The sequence below is a fragment of the Mytilus californianus genome, unplaced genomic scaffold (assembly GCF_021869535.1).
Source record: "Mytilus californianus isolate M0D057914Y unplaced genomic scaffold, xbMytCali1.0.p SCAF_14, whole genome shotgun sequence".
NCBI classification, from domain to species: Eukaryota; Metazoa; Mollusca; class Bivalvia; order Mytilida; family Mytilidae; genus Mytilus; species Mytilus californianus.
The window spans coordinates 17692573-17710686 of record NW_026262626.1 but is presented as its reverse complement, the minus strand read 5'-3'; the positions used below and the strand labels follow the sequence as shown (position 1 = coordinate 17710686).

Below are 18114 nucleotides of genomic sequence, written 5' to 3'. Positions count from 1 at the left end.
GTTATATCTCTGACTGTATATTCAGACAGAAAATCTATATTCCCATTTAACTAAAATTGTTATACATGATTGTCATGTTTGTTATAAACATTATCAATTCTGTGGATTCATTTATTTTGGTACCAATTTTTGTGGATTGAGGAAAAATTGTTTTTTGTGGATATTTGATTTCACAGTTTTGTCAAGTCAGCATAGAAACTATAGAAAATTTGTACTTTCTTGGACATTTCAATTTATAGTTCCCCTTTAACAACAGAATCCACGAAAAAATAGGTATCACATGAACAATAATGAATCCACAGTTATGAAAGTAGCTCTGTTGGATTTTGTTATTTCTACCTGCCCTTCTCAAAATTTTTCCTCAGAATTTGTAAGTACTTGTATATTGGACAAAAATGCCTGTTGTTCAGTGGTTGTTGTTTGTTGGTGTGGTTCGTAAGTGTTTCTCGTTTCTTGTTTTATTACATAGATTAGACCTTCGGTTTTCCTGTTTGAATTGTTTTACATTAGCCTTTTTGGGGCACTTTGTAGCTCAGTGTGAGCCAAGGCTCTTGTTGAAGGTCGTACTTTGACCTATATTTGTAACTTTTTACACATTGTGACTTGGATGGATAGTTGTCTCATTGGCACTCATACCACATCTTCTTATTTATATTTACAAAAAAAAAAAGTTCAACCTTGCCATGACACTCAGTCTCTTTATGTTCTTGTCCCAAGCCAGAGGTCTGTAACATGTACAAAGGTTGTTTTGATTGTTTTCTACCATAACTGTTTGTTGTCTCTTTTGCATTGTTTAACACTTTGTCAAACATATCAAAATTGGGTCTACCATAGCTTAAAACTATACAGTAAATCATATCGCTTTTGACCTTTGGGCAAAGCTAAGTGAGGGACAGGAAAGTGACTTTATCGCCCCAGACGTCTGCTAGCATGAGCCCTGTTGTAACAGTGTTGTATAAATTTTGCTTATTGAATGCCAATTAATATTACTAGTATATGTAGGAACATTGTTCTGATTTTGTAAATCTCTTGCTGGTGATTCGTCAGCACGAATGCTTGTGATTTTAAGTGATTCATATTGTACATAGAGCTGCCTATTCAGTATAAATAGCAACAAAAGACTTGAAAATTAGAGTTTATTTGCTTGGAATCACTCAAAACCACCCTCAGTGATCATGGGGATTTTAAACTGTATCAGCCATAGTTTACAGTGTTCCAGCTTGAATCTCAGGGCATAAGGGTGCTAGTTGTCTGAAAGGGCACTTTAGCGTTATAACCCAGATTTTAAGGGCAATGTTTGACAGTGTATAAATTACCTTGAATATTGCTAGGCTAAGCTGGAGAACATTAGTTGTATTTAAACCATATTCAAAAATTTATGTGTTCTTGATGTTGGTTCCAGTAAGGGTTTTTTTATCAAATTATCATACCATGAAGCAAAGCATATCATTTTGATGTTAATCTAAACAAACTTGTACATTTGGTAAGGAAAATAGTCTTCAGAAATTTCAATGTTTTATAACTTATACCAAAATAAACAAGCAGTTTTGAAAGATGGAGTTATACATGCAAAATTGAATGTTTAATGTAATTAAATTATCTATATTTAATTACTTGTTCAAACATATAGTATATATGTTATTGAGAGTTATTTATTATCATGATTATCATTTGAATTGTCACAAAAAGTAATTTTAAGTGCACACCAAAGTGCTCCTCAGTAAGGAGTTTTATAAATATAACAGGTGAGACAGGAGATGATCATATTATATTGATGCAATAATATATTGCAGAAGGTATAAACAGTTACTTTTTTCTCCATCATTGTTAAAAATAAATTTGTTGAGTGCTCTTATGTCAGGAGGATTATAAAATACAAGAAGTAAAACAGGAAGTGAATCTTGTTATGTTCAAAGTACAAATTTCTCTGATTCTTCTTAAATTCATACTCATGCTTATGAAACAAAATATTTTTTACCAATTTAAGTCAAAACTATGTATGCCTTTAAAATTGTTTAAGATTTTATTTTTTATGTTATGCCTACTGAAATAAATTTTTTCAGGTGTACATGCTGTACATAAACATTACAAATGGACAACATGTGGACATTTCATTCTGTATTAAATATCTAGTATTTGTTCAATTATCTTAAATCCACTAATTAGCAGTAAACAATCATTAACAAAGGTGATAAAACTGCCAAAGTATTAGGTATTTAACTTAATCCCAATGTCAGTTAATTAGTGTTACACAATCAGGTAACAATTTTACCGGAAACGCCGGTAGGCATAAAATTTGGAAATTTGATCTTTTTTGAAAAGGCAGAGGGGTGCATTCTTTTACTTTAGAGGGCAGAAGGGCGGGGGTAAGGGCACCTTCTATTTAGGGCAGGCGGGAACACTGGTTTATATTTACTGTACATGTATATCAGTGTCAGATAGATACTTAGGCTAACATTAAAATTCAAATTGTTTGATACTGTCTTCCTACCCACCTAAAAAGCAGCTTACCCTAAAAAAAATTATGGCACAAATCATTTCACAAAATGTTTCAATTATTTTTTTTAGATTTTTTCCTGCTTTAACATGTTTAAAATGTTTAACCGTTGTTTTCTTGTCTAAAACATGTAACTTATGTCATGTATGTTGTTCGCTAAAGAAAAATTCCTATGTACCTATCAAACCCATATATAAGTCATGGGTAAGCAATATCAAACACAGAATTTTTAAGGTTGGCCTAAAAATATTACCTGTGGACTCCAGACTGTAACATCATTGTCATACTGATTACGAAACTACAAAGAAAAGAAATACATTACTAATCATGCTAATAATCAAAATGATTTTGACATGAACATTTGTGAACTAAAAGTAATTTTGAGTTTCTGTATAAAATAATTCCTGTTTTTTCTTTTTCCGTATATCTTTTGGTTTTCAATAGTAGTGTTTATATTTCATCATCAAAGATGTATTTTGTCACCTGCCTGGAATTATTATTTTCTTATTGTATATGATCGGCAAACCAGGAATTACCCTTATCTGCCCCCAGAATCTGATCCAGTATTGTAATTGTCTTCATTTCCAGTTTATGGCATCCATTGTTTTTCAATGTTGTTTTTGAGGTTTGTCAGTCAGATACGATTTTACTCGGACTTACACATTACTTGTTGGAGATTTTCGGTATAAAGCTAGCGGTTGAACAAAACAGTCAGGGGTACTACTTAAACAAGTGATTTCAGAATCACTTCTTCAAGTGATTTTGGCTGTGAAATATTAAAAATTTTCACAAAAATAGACACAGACTTTTTAAAATCACTAAAACAAGTCATTTGAGAAGTTAAAATGTAATCACTTCAACAAGTGTTTATAACATTTTCTTGATATTTTTCCCACATGCTTGCCTTTTTTATTGGTAAAAAGACAAGAATTCCATTGAAAAAACAACCATGTACATGCAGACATTGTCTTTTGCTTGATTAGCCCGTCAGTTTTTACAGTTTATCTAAAATATGCAAAAACTGGAATAATTTGTAGATCAGGACATAACCTTGAAGTAGATCAGTATAGCTCTAAAGAAAACCAATCAGGTTACCTAATATTGTTGACCTTTGTCTGATAGTAAGAGTAGTTAATGAATATTTTATTATAGAAAAATTCCCAAGGGTACTTTTAAAAGCTTTAGCTCACTAAACGTGCTAACTTACTGTCCAAGCCCACTGGTAAAATTGATATACAAAAGAAAGTGATAATTAGTTCTATGTAGGAAAATTATAGAAAAGTTTGTCAAAATATGGAAAATCAATGAAATTAGCATTTGAAGATCAAAGGAAACACCAAAATCACTTAAATAGGTGACAACTGAATTTATCAAATCACTGAAATAGGTGATAATGAAATCACTTGTTTAAGTAGTACCCCTGACTGCAAAATGAACATTGATGTCATGAATAATAAATATGAAAATAAATATTGAATTCGTTTGGAAATTTTGGTTAAAAAGGTTGGTAAAGTTAATTTTTATTTTCTTTCAAATTGAAGGTCTGTCGGGTGAGCAAGTAACCAAAACGAAAGTCTGATTGCAATAGTGGAAGGTCGCAGACCTCGGACCACCGCTAATTTGAACCCCTGAACTTCTTTCCCTATACATGCTATATATTACGATATAGTGATAGAAGATCTTCTTCTTCTTCTTTTTCTAACAATCCTTCAATTATTGAAGATTATTCGGGGAAGGTCTATTAACAGGACAGATAAAACCAGGACAGTTATTTTCGATACGTTTTCATCTGTAACTTTTGTTTTAATTAACATATTGTTAAAATTTAAATTGTAGAATAAAGAACAGGGTATATACTTGCATTATTTGTAAAAAAAATTAAAATAAAAAATTAATAAGTTAAAAAAAATCTGCCAGGACAGTTAAATTTTAAGAAAAAAATGGCTGAAATTGCCGAGAAAAATTTACTTATAATTGAAATAATTTCTCCAAAACAACTGTCTGGCATAATATTTTTGTGCGATGATAAATTTTAAGGAATAATCATTCCAAAAATCTATAATTCAATATTTATTTTGTCTTTTAAAGGTAAAAAAATCTGCCAGGACAGTAGCCTATTAAGTTAGAAATTTTGTTGAAATCAGCTCAAAATCAAAATATAAAGTTAAATATCTTCTTCAAAATGAATGTCTGGTAAGCAAAATTTGGTTCATTGGAAAGTTTGAAATATAAGCTTCAAGAAAATATAAAAAAATATGGACTTTTATTTCATTAATTCGCCATGGATAGAAAACAACAGCCTGAGAAAGAAAGGCAATTGAAAACATGAATAACTGATTTCTGATACAGAAAAATCAAAAAGAAAAAACAAGGTGAATAACACGGTTGTTTTCATTTTTAAAAAGAGTAAATACCACTACTTCTACTATGACTGAGTATAATTCGACAATCATGTCATAAAAAAATATGCACATGACAAACAAAAAGATCAAACCATACAACATTGTACCATTGTTGTAGCTTTACGTGCTTCTTAATCTGAACAGATGCACTAATGCGTGTACAGGGCTTACATTCCCTTATGTGATAACTTAATATTAATAGGATTAAACGTAGAAAGTTTCGCTCAAAATTTACCATTTTTCAAGATTTCTACCGGTATGACAGTGTGAAATTTTCTGGTCAAATAAACTTCCTTCAACATAGGAGAGCATATTTCCATGAGAGGTAATTCAAATTCCCGCCATAATTTCAAGAGTTATAAAATTTTTCGTTCATTCCTGAAAGGATTTGTATACAAATATACAAATCCTTGGCTCATTGACGGATATTGATAAAAATATATCATAATTTCGAAAACTCACAATTTGTTCAAAGATAAGCAGCAAGAATTAAAAATACGTATATATAATAGATTATTGAGGCCCCTCATGGGGGTGTCCAAGGGTTACACTAAAGACCTGAATGTGGAACCTGAAAAGACCTGAATAGACCTGAAGATATACTACTAGATTTATTCAAATTACAATTACTTTTTTTATTTTTCAAAGGATTTTCTTCAAGTTAGAATTTTATTAAAGGTAAAGATCCACATGATATTAAATGTTAAAATGTTTTAAATAAAAAACAAATTGTTGATGCCAAAATTCGGACCTGAACGGAGAAATGAAAAGACCTGAACGGACCTGAAATTCTACGATCAGACTTATTCAAACTTCAATAACTGTTTTATTTTTAAATGGATTTCTTTCAATTTTAGATTTTGTGAAACGAAAAATTCAATATATTAATAATATTTAAAAAGAAATTTTGAAAAATATTTTTGAGGTGTCAAAACTCGGACCTGAACGAGAAATCAAATTACCTGAATTGACCAGAAAATCTGCGGTCAAATTCATTCAAGTTCTATAACTGTTTTAGTTTTCAATCAATCTTCTTGAAATTTGAAATTTGTAATAAAAATGTATAATATTTTATTGAAATGATAAAGAATTTTATAAAGAATATTTGTTTAGTTCTAAAAATCGGACATTAACGGGGAAATAAAAAGACCTGAATGGACCTGATAAATACGCCGGAGTAGATGTATTTGAACAGACATAACTTTTTTTATTTTTCCATTGATTTTATTCTAAATTAAATTATATTAAAGAGAAAGACTGATTACATTTATATACAGGAAATTTTTTGAATAATAATAACCATGTTCATGTTGAAACCTGGACCTGAAGGGAAAACAGGATTGTCCGTGGAAAATTATTCAAACTAATGTTGGCATGACACGGGTTATGTTCTTCTCATATATGTTATGATGGTATGATACTAAACCCCTAACGGGAAGGATTGTGCCTGACATTCATATGATGAAGACATAATCTTTCAATCAGTTTAATTGAAGTCTGGAGCTGGCATGTCAGTTAACTGCTAGTAGTCTGTTGTTATTTATGTATTATTGTCATTTTGTTTATTTTCTTTGGTTACATCTTCTGACATCAGACTCGGACTTCTCTTGAACTGAATTTTAATGTGCGTATTGTTATGCGTTTACTTTTCTACATTGGCTAGAGGTATAGGGGGAGGGTTGAGATCTCATAAACATGTCTAACCCCGCCGCATTTTTGCGCCTGTCCCAAGTCAGGAGCCTCTAGCCTTTGTCAGTCTTGTATTATTTTTAATTTTAGTTTCTTGTGTACAATTTGGAGTTTAGTATGGCGTTCATTATCACTGAACTAGTATATATATTTGTTTAGGGGCCAGCTGAAGGACGCCTCCGGGTGCGGGAATTTCTCGCTGCATTGAAGACCTGTTGGTGACCTTCTGCTGTTGTCTGTTCTATGGTCGAGTTGTTGTCTCTTTGACACATTCCTCATTTCCATTCTCAATTTTAATTAACTTCTTTAAATTGTATTTATATAAACATCTATAAAACAGGTTTTAAACTGTTATATTTATGTATTGAAAATAAAAGTATCATTTGCACATAAACCATGTATTTAACTTGGTATTCAACGGTCTAACTTATCATCAATCTGATGACTGGGAGGCAAATCTACAAACTTTTATTATAGGGAACTAGGAATAGAATACATGGTTACGCTTGTACACAGATTCGGCAGACATGGTAGAAATGAAGCACGCCCGATATAGTTGCCAGATTTGTTTCTAGAAAGGAATTGGAACATGTTCTGAAACAAGCATATCGACTTAAGAATACAAACTTCGGTATCAACGAGCAATTCCCTCCAGAGATGTATGTTGAATGAAATGAATGAAAACACACAGGTTAATGCCGATCAGATAAATAGTCTTATTAATAACCTTAATTTTTTGTAAATTCTTAGTAAATAGTGCCACTAACGTTTTTATTGGTACAAAAAATATCAGGTCTAATAGGTCACCTAAATTAAATGCAAAACCTTGGTTTGATAAAGAGTGCAAAGAAAAACGAAATGCTTTTCGTCGGGTTAAAAATACATATAAGCATAATAAATCTGTAGAGATCAAACAACTTTTAAGCACTTCTGCTAAAGATTATAATTAAGAAAACACTAAACCAAAATTTTAGTAAGTATCAAGAAAAATGTGCTGTTGAGCTAAGATCCCACTCGAAATCTGACACAAAAGCCTTTTGGATGACTCTTAAAAAATATTCCGGTCAAACTAAACAGAACCCTCCAGTCAGATTCCTATTGACACATTTTACGAATATTTTAAAAAATTGAATCAATATGAACCCGATGCAGCTGATGATGCTATTGATATTGATTTTAACTCGATTTGTGATGATGCTTTGTACGATTCAATCTTAAACGAAGCGATTACGGAAGCTGAAATAATTGATGCAATCAAAAAATTAAAGAATAACAAATCACCTGGATTAGCTAAAATTTTAAAACATTGTTTAACACCGAAATAATACCAGAGCACTGGACTATTAATTGGTATAATAAGACCAGTTTTTAAAAACAAAGGAGATACCATGGATCCTGTTAACTTCAGAGCAATAACTTTAATAAGCTGTCTAGGAAAAGTCTTTACATCAATAAGTAATTCTAGGTTAACCTTTTTTGCAAATGAAATTTCCTTAATTTCATACAACCAAGCTGGATTTCGAAAAGGTCACTCTACAACCGATAATTTATTCGTATTGCATGCCTTAATATCACTGTATACTAGTAAGTCTTTTGGAAAAAAAAACTATTTTGTACATTTGATGATTTCCGCAAGGCCTTCGACACTGTATGGAGAAGTGGATTGTGGAAAAAACTACAGAACAGTGGTATAAAAGGGAAAATTTTTACTGTTATTTTTAATATGTATAATAATATTAAATCATGTGTTAAATACGACAACCAACAGTCAGAATATTTTCCCTGTTTTACTCAGTGGTGTTAGACAGGGTGAAAATCTATCTCCCCTTCTCTTTTCCATTTTTTTAAATGACATAGAACATTCTTTATTGATTTAGGTGGATGTCCCTTGAGACAGTTAAAGAAAAATGTCAAAATGAGTTAGATTCAATTATGAAACTTTTTGCCATACTGTACGCTGATGATACCGTCATTTTGGCGGATTCAGCTGAAAGTATGCAAAATATACTAAATAGTTTTCAGAATTACTGCGAATTATGGAAACTGGAAGTAAATGTTACAACAACAGAAAGTATGGTATTTAGCAAAGGCAAAGTGCGACGGAAATTTGAATTTGAATTTCAAGGCAAAAATATAGAATTAGTCGATACCTTCTCATAGCTGGGGCTCATATTCAAATGTAATGGTACTTTTACAGAAGCGAAGAAAAAAATTGTTAAGCAAGCACAAAAAGCATTATACAGCTTGTACAAAAGTATTAGAAATCAAGTCATCCCATTAGATTTACAGCTTAAACTTTTTGATGCCATGGTAGAGCCTATTCTTGTATATGGCTGTGAGATTTGGGGATACGAAAACTTGAAAATTTTAGAACAAATTCACTTAAATGTTTGTAAACATATTTTAAGAGTAAGACCTAAACATTGCTCAATTATAAATTTTAATATAAACTTTTACAACCGCTCATTTTAAGCTAATTCATTAAAATTAAATATTTTTATCGCAAGTCTATTTTGGCTCTTCTTGAATGATAATGCAAATGTTTTATAAGCTATGTTTAATTATCCAGGTCTATTCAGGTCTTTTCATTTTTTTTCTTTCATGTCTGAGTTTTGTCACAAACAGACAATATAAATATAACAATAAGAAGATATGGTATGATTGCCACTGAGACAACTCTCACATGCAAGAGACCAAATGACATAGAAGTTAAAATCTATAGGTCACCATACGGTCTTCAACAATGAGCAAAACCCATACCACATAGTCAGCTATCAAAGACCCCGAAATGACAAATGTAAAACAATTCAAACGGCCTGATTTATGTTTTATGTACAAATGAACGAAAAACAAATATATGATATACAGCAACAAACGACAACCACTGAGTTACAGGCCCCTGGCTTGATAAATTTAGTTGCAGTTGATGATTTTAAAACATGGTGTATAAAGTCATAATAGCACACAATTAATATCATGATATGTCTTCAACTTAGAATTTTGCACCATCTCAAAATCCGGAGTGATCAGATAGATCCAGCTTGACTGAATCAAAAATAAGGTGTGGTTTAATCCAAACGAGACAGCTCTCCACAAGAGACCAAAATGACATAGAAGTTAACAAATATAGGTCACCGTACGGCCTTCAAGAATGTATTTTCAGGTTTATTCATGTCTTTCAATTATCCGTTCAGGTCCAAGTCTTGTCACCAAAATAATGTTTGTCATTAATTTTCTTTTTTCCGTTTTGATAAAATATTCAATTTTTACTATAACAAATCTTGATTTCAAGGAAATTCTTTGATAAAAAAGAAAATGAAGTTTGAAAAAATATAAATAGGTGGAATTTCAGGTAAATTCGGGTTTTTAATTCTCCGTTCAGGTCCGAGTTTTGGCTTTTTGTTTTTTTTATTTAAAACATTTTATTTCTAATAAAATGTGGAAACTTACCTTTAATAAAATTCTAATTTGAAGAAAATCCATTGGAAAATAAAGAAGTTATTGTAAAAAAATCTCGTAATCATTCAAAAAGGATCTGGAAAAATTTCATAAAATTCAAGGAGGCCGTTTAACAAAACTATACTCACGGTATCGTAATGTAAATTGCAGAAAACTTTTTAACCGATGAAATACAGAACAATGAACAAAATATTTTCAAAGTCTTGGGCTCGTCTGTTTATAATACATATCTTTACAGAGGTAACCACTTTTATTTAGTTAGAAATAATTAGACAGTAATTTTTAAGTGGCTTGATGCCAACAAGGATGTACAATGTAAATACATTAGAAGGAGCAAAATGCAATCATTTGAGGAGAAAAAATGACTTCAGAAAATTTAAACAACGTTTTGTGAAAATGACATTTTATTTAGCTGCAAGACTAAATGCAAAAGAAAAAGTATAAAAACAATTGTTTCTTGCAAATTCTTGATGTTCTTTATAATCCAAAACCAATATTCAGAATACGATCTGTTGGATTTACGTACAATCTGAGAATGTAATCCGAGTGTGCATAAGGACATTCTATTGCTATTTAATTTAACTCGTTCAAATATTTTGAAACGAACGTATAAAGCGGGCGATGGCAATATTTTTGGATGTTGAAAATAGTGTTTGAACAAAGTGGGGATGGAGTATCTAGGAGATAAGAAGTGGGGATGGAGATATAGCGGCAAAAACAGCGGGAGGTGACAAAAAAAAAAATCACAAAAATAAGCACCCTCGTGTCGTCCCTTCTCCTCAGGAGAAATTTCGATGACGATGAGTAGCTAGTTTTTTCTGCATTTTAGCAGAGACATATAATGTATTTTAAGTGAAATAAAAAGAAAATTAAACATTTTTTGTACATGCTGTATATAGCCAAAAGTGTTTACTCATCAAAAATCAAAAATGAAAATAGCAAATTTTATTATGAAGAAACCAGTTTTAAATTAGTTTTTTTTTAAATAGGTGTTTCGCCAGATTTTGTTTATTACATAATATATTGATAGTTGCATTTAAATATTATTTCTTTTGTTTTACCACTTATAGCAAGAGAATCCGTGAATGTGACAACTAAAAATAAATACAGTATAGTCCAGGATCAAATTAGTTATAAATTTATCATTAGAGACTCTGGTTTTAGATTTTAGTGGAAGCAAGACCACTCACAATTGTCAAATCGCCACATTTTTTTGCCAAGTTGCCCCACACAAAATCGCTTCACTTTTTCGCAAACTCGCCCCACTTTAAAAAAAATCGGTCCCAAAAATAACAGAAGTACGATTTTTGCAAGTACATGTATTCAAATTCTCAACACTCAGTTTTATAAGTTTGATAATACATGTACTACTGATAGCGAAAACTTTGTAAATTCGATTTCAACATTTAATTATACCACACTGGTCTTAACTATAATGCAAGTCTTGATACTTCAAATCCTTCGATTCTTCCAAAATCAATATGTTTGCCCTACGATTACAACTTGGGAGGATTTCTGTTAAATTTAGATATATATAATCACATTCCATATATCGTTTTGTAATCCTTTTAATAATATTTTGTTTGTACACTAGTCATGCTAGTGATAAATATATTGGAAATCGTTAAAATTGAATATACGTTCGAATAAATGAACGATTTCTATTTCAAATTTTGAGAGATAAGAAACCATTTCAATATTAAAATTATTTTCAAAGACGGCATACAGAATAATGTTTTTAGAATATCACACAGCGGTCTTTTGTCTGAGTCTCACTTTCAGACTAAGTGTCTATGGATTACTACTGGAACCGGACCATACATTGGATCCAAATGGAAACAAGCAATACATTTCTCTGGAAACTTTTATAACGGAAAAGAAATTTCTTCAACAACAAATCGACCAGCTGAGACGTGAAAATGAACAGACGTTACAAGTTTTGGCGGGACAATTGAAACAGAAGTTGTCTGATCTTGATGGCAAAATTGTACAGAGCAACAACCAACTTGACAGTTTTAGAAATGAACAAAATGTGACTTTCACTAGCGTATTTTCTCAGATGACCGCACTACAAACAAGAATTTCTGGAAACAGCCGGAAAGGTAATTTTTCTCGTCATGATTAACTTCTCAAATGCTCATAGCTTAAAACGGTAAATGTAAATTGGACGATTGCAGTTTGAATCATTTTTTTTAAATCAACAGGGAAAAAAGATAATTACAACCCATTTCTTGATATTGTAATATATTTTATTCGCCTGTATATCTAATTAAGGCAGAAGTAGTATATGCCGCTGTTAAATAGTCATCAATCGATTAAATCAAATCCTGGTAACAAACTAAAGCCGAGGGAAACACATCTACCATAAGAGGAAAACATTGGAACGACAGAAACACTGATCTGCAACAAAAACAAACGCCAACATATATAGGAACGGACTATTTGCAATGATAACAACTGCCATATTCCTGACTTGGTACAGGACATTTTAAGAAAAAAAAATGGTGGGTCGAACCTGGTTTTATGGCTATCTAACTTATATATTAATGATGTATCACAAGCATTTCTTAGACTAATTTGTGATGAAATTGATAATTTGGCTTGAACGTTAATGCGACAGCAACGTTACTACTCATATTTTCACAAACAATCGGACATCTAGAAGGCTTTGATATAAAATTATATTAATTATATTATTCAGCAAGAGAATACATTGATATAGTTATAAATTATAAATGCGTCCATATGTACTTTCTACTATATTTTATTGTAACGTGTAAATTGAAATAAGAGAGATGACCAGGTGTTCGACAAGTGATAAGCCGATGAACAACTTAGACCACTTCGTATTGCCGGTGCGTTCAACTCAAATCTTAATTGACTATGCTTGCTAATGTTCTCAACGAAGCTCGGTGGTTCCCTTTGGGCTTTCAGGCCTCCTCGACCAATTAAAACTGACCGACACGATAAAACTAATAGTGCTGAAAATGGGGTTTAACAGCAACAATCAATCAATCACAAAAAAGAAGAAAAAAACATAATAGATTTATGGAATATATTTGAGCACTATAAGAAAGAAAGAAAAGCAGACTGAGAAAAACTATTCAAACGTAGATGTATGCCTTATGATAATTTAGAATAAATTATTAATATCGAATGAATTTTTTTTTGTTATGTTTTCAGTTGGAATAACAGCCTGTGTCACAGTCGAGCAAACGTTTCAAGATTTAACCGTCAAATTCCCGAACATTCACTCGAAAGTCGGAATATCAAACGCTGGTGTTACATCCTTTCAGTCAACTGGGAAATTCATTTGTGAAACTTCCGGTCTCTATTTCATTTCCGCCGAACTTAGAACCAGTTGTAACAGTTGTGCTTACCACCTGAAGAAAAATGATGACATCATTGCTTTTGGAGCGTCTGCGGCGTCGCCTCATATGGCAACAAATACTATTTCCCTTGTAGTGGAGGCTCAAGTGAATGACAAATTGTATGTTTATGCCGGAGTTACCGTTAATGCTGACTATTCGTGTCTTACTGTTATTAAAATTAAATAAATGTTATGCCATTTTTTATCTTTATATAGATCTTTTGATTTTAGAAGTAGTTTTATTATGTAATAAAATTAAACTGATTTATATTCTAAAAATAAAAATCAAATTGTATTGAATGAAATAGATATATTCAATCTGATTAATTGGTTTCTGAGTTTTAAAATTATTATTAGCTAATTTATAAATAGTCTATTGACACAATTGTTGATAATTGGCTTATATAACGTATGTACACCAAACAATATATCGAAGTCGTTTATATATATGACACAGGTCCCAACAGAATGATTGAATCGCTAGAATTACGTATACTTAGCGTACTGAAAGATCTCCTTTGGGACCGAATCTGGTGTAGTTGCTAGAACTCCAAGTTCACATCTAGGGCCCGTGGTCGTCAAAAGATGTGAAAAAATTATTGCAAGTTCGTCATTGTTTGGGTAATTTATAAGGCAAATGCTATGTATGACCAAATAGATATGTACATGCACTTTCATTTTGAAACGATAATTTTTGTTTGAAATTACCGAGCCAATCGCACGTTTGTTTGACAACTTGCAAAGATGGCCGATTGGTCAGCAACCAATGATACCAAAAGTAAAGAATTACACCAATACATAACGTCTTTAACATTGGACTGTCTCCTTTTAATCGGCCGTAATCTTATGAGTTACTGATAAGAACAGAAATTATCGAACATCGGTCGTAAACACTTATAAAAGATTAAAAAACTTAAGATTTGATGAAAGAAAACCACCGACGATGTTCCAGACTTGGGACAGACACACGAACAAACAAACTAAGGTGTTGAGATTTCAACTATTCCTTTTTTCTGGATCAGTAGGCTAACATTAGACACACAAAGAAACATAAATTAAAGACAACGGTATTATACATATCAAAAACTGAAGCACAAATAAAATAATAACACATTATTGGATAAAACAATGCTAGCAATCACTAAAAGCAAATCCAAAACACTAAAACTACTATTAAGATTCATACTCTTCTACACTATATAGTTGTGAATGTACTTCACTACTTATATTTCATTTTAGAACAACACAAATAGTAACGGAAGGAACGACTTGTACAAACGAATCCGGAAACAAATAAGATATTCTACAAGCTATACGTTTTATGTTTATCCTAAAAATGATTGTAAAATTAAGAAATCTAATTAGCCAGAAAACAAGATTCAAAGGACATCCCTTACTTATAAGGCTTATAAATGACATCACAGGAAACAATTGACATGCATATACCACTTTTCATTGGAATTTAACTTCCCCAAACATAATATGTCTATATTGATTTGAGAATTTAATACCTATACGTTTGCATGACTATGGCTGTAAAAGTGTTATTGGAATAAAAATATTACGACCATTGAACTCTTAGATACCAAACGTGAGGGTACCCAAATTACACCAATTTTGACTGGTTTTTTTCACTTACATTGTACGTTTATTTATGATCTATAAAAAAACGTTTCCTTTCTGTGTTTATTTTATAGATATATCATTATTTACTATTTGGTTCCAACAATTCAATTTTGAATCCATATTGAATCATAAAAAAGTGAGTTTGAACAGACCTCCAAACGACCAATGATTCTGTGATGAGGAGTACCCAAATTGCATTCATGCTTAAACTCACATTCTTAAAAGTCGAATATCAGATCTTTTTGTTCTGTTTCTTTAAATATCTAGAACAATTTGTTCTAAAAAAAAGTCCATGCTTGCTTTTCATTTTTTAAGGAATGAATGCTTGTAACACATTTTATTTGCTAATTTTTAAAAGATGACTTTTTGTGGACGTCGCATGGTGACGTTGCCGTACATTTTACTTATTCCAGTGAACACTTCATCTGTTTACATATACTGTGAACTTTTTGTGTATATCTAAATATATTCACCAATGTTGAAAGACCTACATAGTTTCAAATCATAGAAATACAAATTGTTTAGTCACTATATATAGGAAAAGATTTCATCTCCTATTTTTGTCGAGCCTGCGACTTTTGTCGCAGAAAGCTCGACATAGGGATAGTGATCCGGCGGCGGCGGCGGCGGTGGCGGCGTTAGCTAACTTCTTAAAAGCTTTATATTTTAGAAGCTAGAAGACCTGGATGCTTCATACTTTGTATATAGATGCCTTATGTTACGAAGTTTCCGTCTGTCATATGTCCATTGTCCTTGACCTCATTTTCATGGTTCAGTGACTACTTGAAAAAGAAGTCAACATTTTTTGTAATGTTAATTTCTTTCTTATTATAAGTAATAGGATAACTATATTTAGTATGTGCGTACCTTGCAAGGTCCTCATGCCCGTCAGACAATTTTCATTTGACCTCGACCTCATTTCATGGATCAGTGAACAAGGTTAAGTTTCGTGGTCAAGTCCATATATCAGATACTATAAGCAGTAGGTCTACTATATTTGGTATATGGAATAATTGTAAGGTGTACATGTCCAACTGGTAGGTGTCATCTGACCTTGACCTCATTTTCATGGTTCAGTGGTCAAAGTTAAGTTTTTGAGTTTTGGTCTTTTTTTCTAATACTATATGCAATAGGTCAACTATATTTGGTGTATGGAAATATTTTATGATGTACATGTCAGTCTCGCAGGTTTTATTTGACCTTGACCTCATTTTCGCGGTTCATTTCTCAGTGTTAAGTTTTTGTGTTAGGTCTGTTTTTCTTCAACTATTAGCAATAGATCAACTATATTTGTTGTATGGAAGGATTGTAAGGTGTATATGTCTGTCTGTTTGTTTCTTAGATACTATAAGCAATAGGTCAACTATATTTAATGCATAAATTGATTGTAAGGTGTACATGTCTGCCTGTCATGGTTCATCTGACCTTTACCTCATTGTCATGGTTCATTGGTCAATGTTAAGTTTTCTTAGTTAAGACTGTTTCTTAGAAACTATAAGCAATAGGTCAACTATGTTTGGTTTATTGAATGATTGTAAGGTGTACATGTATTTCTCGTTTGGTTTCTCTGACCTTGACCTCATTTTCTTGGATCATGTTAAGTTTATGTGTTACTTGTAGTAAAGCTTTATATTTAGGACTATCAACATAAAATCAATGGTTAGTAAAGAAGGCGAGACATTTCAGTGTGTGCACTCTTGTGCTAAATAGGTGCAATTTGGGTACTCGGTGCAATTTGGGTACCGTGACGCTATTCAAACAAGAAAATCGACAGGGAAATTTTATGCAAACAAGAAAACCGACTACAACAGTTTTACTCCGTTAGAAGGATCCAATGGAAAAGCATTATCAAAAGCAGTTACCAACCCGAGCACTTAAATCCAAGAAGTTTGACCTTAAATCTCTAGTACCTTTTTACAGATCTTATTCACATTTGTCCCCATTTGTTATGTTGTATACACTTAGTTAGCCTCCGTCAACAGACAGTATAAAAAATCATCAAAGATATCAGACTTATAACTTTTTACGTAAGTCGTGCGTTTATCATCGATATGGTCATACATATAAATTAACTGTTTACAAAACTTTGAATTTTTGAAATACTAAAGGCTTTTCTTCCTCAGGAATAGATTACCTTAGCTGTATTTGGCAAATCTTTTAGAAATTTTTGGTCCTCAATGTTAAATTTCTTTGATTCGAGCGTCACTGATGAGTCTTTTGTAGACGAAACGCGCGTCTGGCGCAAATACGAAATTTCAATCCTGGTAACTATGATGAGTTTATTTATATATAAATCCTTATATGCAAAACTTATTGTTGGTTCTCGAATTAAAACAGTTGGAAGGATAAATTTTATATAGATCTTTTGATTTTAGAAGTAGTTTTATTATGTAAAAAAATTAAACTGATTTATATTCTAAAAATAAAAATCAAATTGTATTGAATGGAATAGATATATTCAATCTGATTAATTGGTTTCTGAGTTTTAGAATTATTATTAGCTAATTTATAAATAGTCTATTGACACAATTGTTGATAATTGGCTTATATAACGTACACCAAACAATATATCGAAGTCGTATATATATATATGACACAGGTCCCAACAGAATGATTGAATCACTAGAATTACGTCTACTTAGCGTACTGAAATATCTTCTTTGGGACCGAATCTGGTGTAGTTGCTAGAACTCCAAAGTCACATCTAGGGCCCGTGGTCGTCGAAAGATGTGAAAAAATTATTGCAAGTTCGTCCTTGTTTGGGTAATCTATAAGGCAAATGCTATGTATGACCAAATAGATATGTACATGTACTTTCATTTTGAAACGATAATTGTTGTATGAAATTACCGAGCCAATCGCACGTTTGTTTGACAACTTGCAAAGATGGCCGATTGGTCAGCAACCAATGATACCAAAAGTAAAAAATTACACCAATACATAACGTCTTTAACATTGGACCGTCTCCTTTTAATCGGCCGTAATCTTATAAGTTACTGATAAAAACAGAAACTATCGAACATCGGTCGTAAACACTTATAAAAGATTAACAAAACTTAAGATTTGGTGAA

General features: G+C 31.7%; 1 protein-coding gene across 1 annotated transcript in view; it reads right to left on the bottom strand.

The window, feature by feature from the left end:
- LOC127724315 (proteasome subunit alpha type-1-like) overlaps positions 1–5205 on the bottom strand; it is a 39543-nt gene extending 34338 nt beyond the window's left edge. The window contains exons 1-2 of the mRNA XM_052231247.1: positions 5135–5205; positions 2751–2795 (exon numbers count right to left, since the gene is read on the bottom strand). Of these exons, the coding sequence (XP_052087207.1) occupies positions 2751–2795; positions 5135–5137 (48 nt within the window). The 5' untranslated portion in view covers positions 5138–5205. The remainder of the gene's footprint in view (positions 1–2750; positions 2796–5134) is intronic.
- Between the last annotated feature and the right edge of the window lie 12909 nt (positions 5206–18114).